The 8,773-nt window shown below is 37.9% G+C and overlaps 1 protein-coding gene across 1 annotated transcript; it reads left to right on the top strand.

Moving 5' to 3' along the window:
* Positions 1-1,099: 1,099 nt before the first annotated feature.
* On the top strand, positions 1,100-6,375 carry LOC102041609 (von Willebrand factor D and EGF domain-containing protein-like). Its single transcript, XM_005418620.2, has 5 exons — positions 1,100-1,106; positions 1,895-1,990; positions 3,790-3,894; positions 4,303-4,398; positions 5,957-6,375. Exons 1-5 carry the CDS (start codon positions 1,100-1,102, stop codon positions 6,064-6,066), a joined length of 414 nt encoding a protein of 137 aa, XP_005418677.1. The 3' UTR covers positions 6,067-6,375.
* The last annotated feature ends 2,398 nt before the right edge of the window (positions 6,376-8,773 follow it).

The raw sequence follows: 8,773 nt of genomic DNA, 5'->3' as shown, positions 1-8,773 counted from the left end.
TCCTGCTGATTTCCATCGAGAGACAAAGTATCTTTTGAAAATGCCACCTAATATGCAAAAGCAAATATCGTGAAGAAGAGTTTTAGTTTAAACCCTGTTCAATGTAACATATAGAATTTCCAATTTTCTTGTTTAAAAGTTTAACTGTAGGTCTTGTGGCTATTAAATGCTTAAAAATCACTGTGTCTGGAGCTCCTTTGCTTTGAATATTGTCCTATGTGAAGAGGTGATAAAATTGTACAATATTTGTTCTAATTTTCAATGTTCTTCATTTAAAATGTGATTTTATTTATTTATTTTAACTCTGAAATGAGTGCTGAAAATTTCATTCAGCACTGTAATGGTTCATGAGTGTTGTTTCATTTTGAGGCTGAGGCTGGCAGGTGGTGACAAATAATGTGTGGCTGATGTGCTGTGTAGTGGAGATTAAAAACTATGCTGTATGAACTGTTTCAAAAAACTGTTGGTTCCTAGACATTTTGGGGTTTAGGGAGAGGTGAAATATTGGTGGAGAGGCAGATCAGTTTTGAACTGGAGAGGTGAACTGTCTGGAATTGTTAAGGAAACCACTGAATCCTTGTGCTCATAAGGTCATCAATGTAGAAAAAAAATGGATAAATGAAGCTTCATCCCTTGTTCTATTAAAAAAAAAAAAAAAACAAACTGAAAACTGTGTGAAATAACACAGAAAGAGAATTTTTCTTATATTGGGAGCTCTTGTATGGCATTTCTCAAGAAATGAGAGCATCTGGTAAAAGTTATGGAGAGCTGAGCACTGACTTTTTTTTTCATACATCTCTGTCCTTTCTTTGCCTGCTAGTACTCATTCTGTGGGTACTAATGTGAAAAGTCCTCTATTCTTCAATTGGGTGTCTTGAGAATGCAATAAGTATATAAGGACAAAATCAGGATGATGTTACTCATTGTTCATCTTTTTCATCCAGTCAAAGAATAAGTAGAGAGCTCACCTCACACCAGCATCTAACTCAGATGAGAGTCCCAGACACAGATGGGTTTCTAAAACCTGTGTGTGAATAAACAATGTTTTCTCAGACAGCAGGGCTGATTCAGAGGTGATTATGACTTGCAAAGAGTCTACATGATAGGTAATTCATTTGCAATCTGAATGGATTTATCCAGAATTTTGCAAAATTGAGATTTTTATTCATACCTTATCAAACTTGTCCAAGCTGTCAGCAATGAAAAAGTTGCAGGATTTGTGATGATCAGAGATGCTTTTCTCCCAACAGATTATTAGAGTTATGAGAAAAGTTGCATTTATCTTGGATGCTTGCTAAACAAACACTGTACATTTCAGAAAGGTTTCTGAAAAGCCAGATGAAGCAAAAAAAGGGAAAAAAAGAGTGTGGGGGAGAAAGAAGTCTTGACTTCCTTCTGGAAACATTTTAGAGAAGTGGTATAAGGAACAGAGCATGTAGTTTTTCTGAAGATGAATGTAGGAATCCGGTAAAGATTAAAGAGTCTGATGTTTCATCTTAAGAATCACATGGTGCCTCTCAAGTTGCAACATCTTTTTATTGAATCGTTTCTTCTTATCACATATTTTCTGTTATTTCTCCAGTTATGAAAAGCTTTTTTGGCAGTCCAGCTGTGTTCCTGTTAAATAGAGGTCTATCTTCTGCTTGTTCTGTCCAGGCCCAAAACATTCCATAGTTTTGAGTGCTTAAAAACTTAGTGTGGTGGAGTGCCCCCTGTGAAGGGAAATTATTTCACCTTATCAGCAGTGTAAGATGACATGGCTGGTATATCTCAGAAAATATTAATACAAACTGATGAAAATATAATGATGTGCAAATTTTTTATGTATTTAAGTAGTAACTTTAGTAAGATTCACCAATATTTATCCAACCTTTCTTTGTTGTCTGTCTTACAGCTACATGTTATCCAAAATGCAAAAATGGGGGAGAGTGCCTCCGACCTGGAAAATGCAGATGTCCTCCTGGGTATGGGGGTAGATACTGTCATAAAGGTAAAACCCAAGGAAGTGATAGTTTGGAAAGACAAGGAGTTTGAAAGCAGAATAAATTAATTTAGGATGCCTCAAGTCCTGGGTCTAACACACTTTCAAATAATGACCTTAATTCTGTAAATCTCTGACCTTACTATCAAGACATGCATGGCCTCGAGGATCTGCATGCTTGCAGGAGGATGGGATGGAGTACATGTCCTGAAATGTGTTGTGAGACTCTGAGTGAGTTTTTTGCCTGGGAAAATACCCTTTTTATGTGCTATGTAAATATCCCATTTAGCTCTATAACAGATTTTTTCTAAATAATTGATTGAGATGGCTTGTGTAGATATATATTTCTGCATTAAGTGGTTGAAACTTTTATGTAGTATCTGCAAGATGGTAACATTGAGGGCCAGTAACTGAGGATATGTGTGGCAATGTATTGATGAGTGGTAATGGGAGATGACAGAGAAGGAGTAGCATAGACCTCTTTTGATGGTTTTGTGAAGCCTATTGGATATATCCATGGATTGGAAAAGGCAATCCAAGAAAACACTGTTGTACGTGTACAAAGTTGTGGTGTGGGGCAATGGGCTATTACAGAATCTCACAAAATCACAGTCTGGGTGAGGTTGGAATGGACCTCTGGAGGTCATGATTTCAAAGCTCCCTGCTCAAGCAGGGCTACCTAGAGCCAGCTGCTGAAGGCCATGTCTTCATGGCTTTTGAATATCTCCAAGGACAGAGACTCCACAATTCCCAGGGCAAGCTGTACCAGCATTTGGTCACCCTCTCTGTGAAACCTGCTGATGATCTCCTTGTCCTTAATGTGGCTGGAAATGGTTTCCAGAGTCAGTCCTTGTAGTACTCCACTAGGAGCTGAGGTGAGGTAGACCAGCCTGTAGTTCCCTGGGTCTTTCTTGCCCTTCTAGAAGACTGGAGTAATATTTGCTTTCATACAGTCCTCATGCACTACTCTCTGTCACTGTGATGGATCAAATGCAATCAATATTAAATACATTAACTTACATTGTGTCACAAAGTAACATGCAAACAAACACTGAAGAGCTTTTCCAGCTGTGCTGGGTTTGACTTGTATGTCCTTGCATGTTCAGTATTTGTGCCAAAAATCTGTTAGCTGAAATTGTGCTCAATACTTGTAGTTGAACAAGAGATTTGGATATTTTATCTACAAATTATCAAGCAGACATCCAAACTGTCCATTTTTAACTGAAGAATAGTTGTTTTGCTTCAGTACAGTGAAGGTGGTATAGAATATACATTCATACTTGTGAAAGGAACCATTTGATTGTACAGAACAGTGATTGTGCTCTCCACAGTTGATACCAATCATATGTCTGGCATAAATAACATTTCATTAATGAGGCCTTCAGGGCTTTGATGTGTAGAACAATTCTGAAATGAAGAGGCTAACTCAAGTATTTGGCCTTTGGGAAGGCACTGCTTAACTTGACTGTAGCCGTAGTTTCATTTGTCAAAGTAATACCCTCTTCTCTTCTTCCTCTTGTTACCTGTAGGTCCTGTCAGGTAAGGAAATACACTAATCCTTCACCACACATTATTGGCCTGCCAAGTGTGATTTGGCAAGTTTGAATATGCATGTTGTTAGTTCCTGTGGTGTAGCTGATGAATAGTGGTGTTACTGGTGAGATGTACAACAGTGCCTTGCCCTGAACAGTTGAAATTTTAGTTTTTGCACATGTAACAAGAAGTTGATGCCAGATGAGCTATTTAAAGACAATTATCTGAAGTCCTATGCTGCTTCTGAAATGCCTAATGTATGCTGTGTTCCACAGTAAGCTGTGAAGGAGGCTGTCAGAATGGTGGGGAATGTGTCTCTGTCAATGGAGTTGTGAAGTGCCTCTGTGCTTCTGGCTGGACAGGATCAAGATGCCAGGAAGGTGCGTGTCTACATTCATGCAGATATTTATATTAATTATAAAACTGCAGTAACAAAAACATTTTTAATTTATTAAGGGACTAATAAGTATGGAAATGTTATTGCATTACTACACAAATGAGTGACCTACATTATGGGTACTTACACAGATAAAATAATGTGAAAATATTTTGCATTAAGGTGTACAGCTGTTCACATTTAAACCAAGATTCATTACACAGTACCTATTTTTTTTTTCCATTTTCATGGTCCTGGAAATGCTTTTGGAATTATACCAGTTGAATATCTGGCCTAGAAGAAAATGTGTTTTGCCATTTTGACTTATATCATCCTGAATCTTTCATTCTGTCAGGATTCTTTTACATCAGTTTTATAAATCCTGCTGACTTACCCATTCTTTTTCTTGTAGCAATTTGTCCTCAAGGTTGTCGGAATAATGGAGCTTGTGTGGCTCCTGGGATTTGTAGCTGTCCAGCTGGATGGGTTGGTAGAGCATGTCACTTAGGTAAATGACTTCTGACATTTTTCATTTATCCTTTCCTCTGCTTGTTTGATTTACCAATCAAAGTGTTCAAATCTTCAGGGCCTAACAAAGCTTCCAGGGAAAGTACCTTAGAATAATAACTGAGAGCTGCTTCTACATACTGGGGCTTTTGTAAGTATGTACAGGGAGTAGATGGCTGTTCAATTTGGTCAGAAACACATAACTTTTTCACTTTGAAAGAGATTCAGATTTTGGTTGTCACCAAATTACTTACATGGTATGTTTCGTTGGTATTTCTGAAATACTGTTTGTAAACTGAAACCCCAGTATAAGGAACTGAAAATTACAGAAGTACTATTGCTACTGGTGTGGGTTAGAAGCTTCTTTAAATTTTATAGACATGTAAAATTTAAACTTGCTTCTCACTTTGAGGATAAGTTGATAGAATCAACTCCATGTGTTCTTAGAACTCTGAAAGCTGCCTGTAATCAGGATTAGTACAAGCACTCTTGCTGAACAACCACTTCCATTTTCACAAACTTTGATTCACAAAAGCAGGTGATTATAAAGTCTTTAATCATTGCTTCTTGGGCCTTGTATGCTCGTAACAGCACTGCCCTGATGCTAAAGGCAATAATCCTGACACTACAAAAGGCAATGCTTTCTTTTTTTGGTCTCTGGGAGTCTGAAAACTCATGCATGCAATATCCAGTTCAAAACATTGATTTTGAACTGGATATTGTGGGTTCAGAGTCTCTAGATTAAGTCCTCTGCATCTGATATTTTCTCATGGCTGTGGGTATGGCAGTGGCACTAAATCAGCTAGTGTTAATTCTTCTACAATGTAGATGGTCCAGCAAACATTAACAAGTAATATTTTGATATTCCCATTGACCATTAAAATGGGTTTATATTCATCAATTTATTGAGATAGAGGATGATATTAAAAGCCAAGTGTGGGAGTTGCAGAGAACTTAGAGAATACTTAGTTCTCTGCAGCTGCAGTAATGGTAGGTTCTTAATGTCAAAATTATCAAAACGAACTAGATCTGCATCTTCTTTTGTGTACATTCTCGTACATAAATTGCTGCCCCTGGCTTGTCAGCTGAACTGGTGGGTAGCAGGGGAGAGCTGAAACCGTGCCCACTCAGCTCTCCTCTGCTCTTGTGGGGGAAGAAGACAGCAGTATGTGAGACACTGTTAGGATGAGGTGACTGTTTCCTCATGGGTGTGGATCCAAGCACTGGCTTGAATAAGTTTCAGCAGGGAATTTTATTGGTCTCTCACTTTTATGGGGGCATCCATCTCAAAAAAAGCCTGTGCCTTAAAGAACAGAAATTATAGTATTTTAAAAGGGAAATGGAGCATGAATAAGACTAGACGTACTGTGCCTGTATTCCAGTGAAGGCCACAATGCCATAAATTGAGAGACATTGCTTTTCAGTTCTTCCATTATGCTTTTATTTATTCTGTCCCAGTGCAGTCACCAGGGAACAATTCTGCTACTGCAGTGAGACAAAAAGAAAAATGATCCTGTGTTGTGCTGAAGATATGCTGTGTATCTGGTGTCTCATTTCAGCTGTGTGCAAACTGCCCTGCCAGCACGGAGGAAAATGTATCGCCCCAAATGTGTGTAGATGTCGACTGCCATACTCTGGGCCACAGTGTACAAAGAAAAGGAAGGAATGAAGCAACTTCAGCCAAGATAATCTGCATTTCTGCATTTTTTTAATGTGACTATACAGAGAGGAAGTCTGCAGCAGTGGGGGATCTTAAAATAAACATGGTAACTTGATTTCAGACAGCTTTTTGTCCTCACTATATTAAGTACATGCTTTTCTATATGAGAGAAGGTATTGCTGATTGTAAGAAAGTTGCTACAAATATCCAACTGTGCGCAGTGTACGACACCTTTTCTCCTCATTTTTTCTTTACAAGCAAAAGTATTATTCTTGATTGATACACTTGAAATAAAATTTTCCTCAAGTCAAGTCAGAATAGATCTATGCTCTTCTTTTTGATTTTTCTCCCCTTTGACTAAACTTACTGTGTTATATAATTACATTTTTTAAAAGCACATGAAACCAAAAGCCCTCAATTCACATCATCAGAAGTGAATGCTAGTTCAAATATAATTTGCCTTGAGATTAAACAGTTGCAAGAAGAAACCTGCAGAGTTTGCATCTTCCTGGAACATTACCAAACTGCAAAGCATCTTATTTAAATCATGGTTATCACTTTATGTCTGCTTCCTGTCCCTCCCCCTCCAATCTGATCTGGATCTCAATCAGCTAAACAGTTATTTTAAAAAAACCCAACAACTAGCACTCCCCCACCAATACTTTTTCAGTCAATTCTGCTGTTACTTTCTAAAAGCTTAATCCATGCTGATACTCTAAGGGTTCTTATCTTGACTACTTCTAAGGTCATATTATCTGATCATCTCTCAACATCCAATTATTTCTCTTCCTTACCCCAGTGAGACAGGGAAATGATTTGTTTTCTTCTGGAGACATTGATAATTCTATGCTATTCAAGACTGTGTTGTTCTGGAGCAGTATAATGGAAGGCTGCAGACTAGCAGTGAGGAAAAGCACAGGATTTGTGCCTGTCACAAATCACATATGTGGGGGGAGATGTTGACATTATCTTCTGGAGATGTTCCTGTTTGGTTTCATTTAGGTTTTGCAGCCTTTTGAATGGCCTGCAGAATGGACTGGGTCTCCTGTGTTCATTGTTCCTTGTCTCATTTGTGCTGTTTTTTGTATGGTACTGTTGAGGAAGGTTTTGCCAAAATGCAAAAACTGAATCAGTGAACTTTTCCAATGATGCTCAGATCAGTTTTTATTTTTTTGAGAGATTGATTTTCATTGTCTTCTAGATGTAACTGGAATTTTTTTTTTGTGTGTGTGTGTATGTGTGTGTGAGAGAATCTTAGCTATGCATTACTTTTTGTTGGAACATTTTACCTGTGTTTAACTACCAGAATATGTAGCTCTCATGGGCAGTGACTTAGGTGGACCTGTTTCTCCTGGGATTACAAGCCCCTGAGCAAAGAGGCAAAGGTAATGGGGTGTTCTCAGTCACCAATCTTCTCTACAAGAGGGTGCCCAAGCGTGCAGAGGGCAATTGAAAGGCAATGGCTTAGCTCCTGAGACTCCTGTTTCCTGTTCTGAGCAATTGCATAGCTGAGCTTTCTCCTGGGCTTGCCTTGGAGTCTGCTGCCTTTGGCTCAGAGGAAACCTGCTGCAGAGATGTTGTGAAGGATTTCCTGCAGGGACAGGGCACAACATAAGAGGAATGCACATTTTTTTGTGCTGCTTTTGCTGGGATACACTGGCTATTTCACATCTGTTGGTGAAAATGTGATTCTCATGTGTGGAACAAGATGGTTTCATCAACGGTTCTGTAGTTTTATAATGATGATGATGATGTAATTCTGTGTCAAAATCCACTACATCATACCATAATTTAGAAATTCAGGAGTTAGGCTGATATACATTATGTAATTATATGCATTATGATATTATAATTTATATATATTATACCTTAGGTGACATAACATTTGCTGAGGAATGAATGGGAAAAAAATTACTTACACCAGACCCAAAATTTAGACTAAATAATCGGTACTATGTAAATCCAAAGAAGCATAATATCTCAGTAGTATTCCCAAAAAGACTGACTTCTACTAATAAAGACAAAAGTGACAGTAATAGTAACTAGAAGCTGGAAGAGATATTGGCATTGTCAGGAGCAAGAGACCAGAAGCAGTCGTTTAAAGATCTGTAATTGGTGTTTCTGAACAGGCCAAAACAAATGCTAATTTAGTTTCCTGTTTAGAAATGATTGAAGTAAGCAGTAATTTGATGCCACACAGAATGCAATGGCATATTTCACAAATACTACTTGAACATAGCACCATCTACTGGCTACAATGTTCTTCATGGTTTTGGGTTTGGGGTTTTTTTTGTTTTAAGAAATATTTCTTCTTATCATTCAATTAAACTTTAAGTGAGTTTAGAAGTGATTTTTCTAGTTAGTTAGAGTCGAACAATCTTGGAATGTATTATTAATGACAGTCTGTGTCCCCAGATTATTATTTCCACAGTTAAACATACTAAAAAGACTAAAAGAATTGCCAGTAATTCTTGTCTTTTGTTTGTTTTCTGCTCGCTGGAGGATTGGACATACTAGTTAGAGCATGTAATTTTTGGAGATAGCTATGTCTTCCTGTGGGGAGATACATAATCATGCAGCTCAAAGGTCAAGAAAAGCAACACAGAACATGCTAGCTCCCTTATTCATTAGAGCTAACTGTAACACCTTATACAGATACTCTATTTTTCACTAAAACAACTGTAAAAATTTAGGGGTATTTGCAGTGGTTGCACTT

Source organism: Geospiza fortis, unplaced genomic scaffold (assembly GCF_000277835.1).
Source record: "Geospiza fortis unplaced genomic scaffold, GeoFor_1.0 scaffold138, whole genome shotgun sequence".
NCBI classification, from domain to species: Eukaryota; Metazoa; Chordata; class Aves; order Passeriformes; family Thraupidae; genus Geospiza; species Geospiza fortis.
The sequence above is the reverse complement of the archived record's forward strand: the minus strand, read 5'-3'. Positions and strand labels throughout refer to the sequence as shown.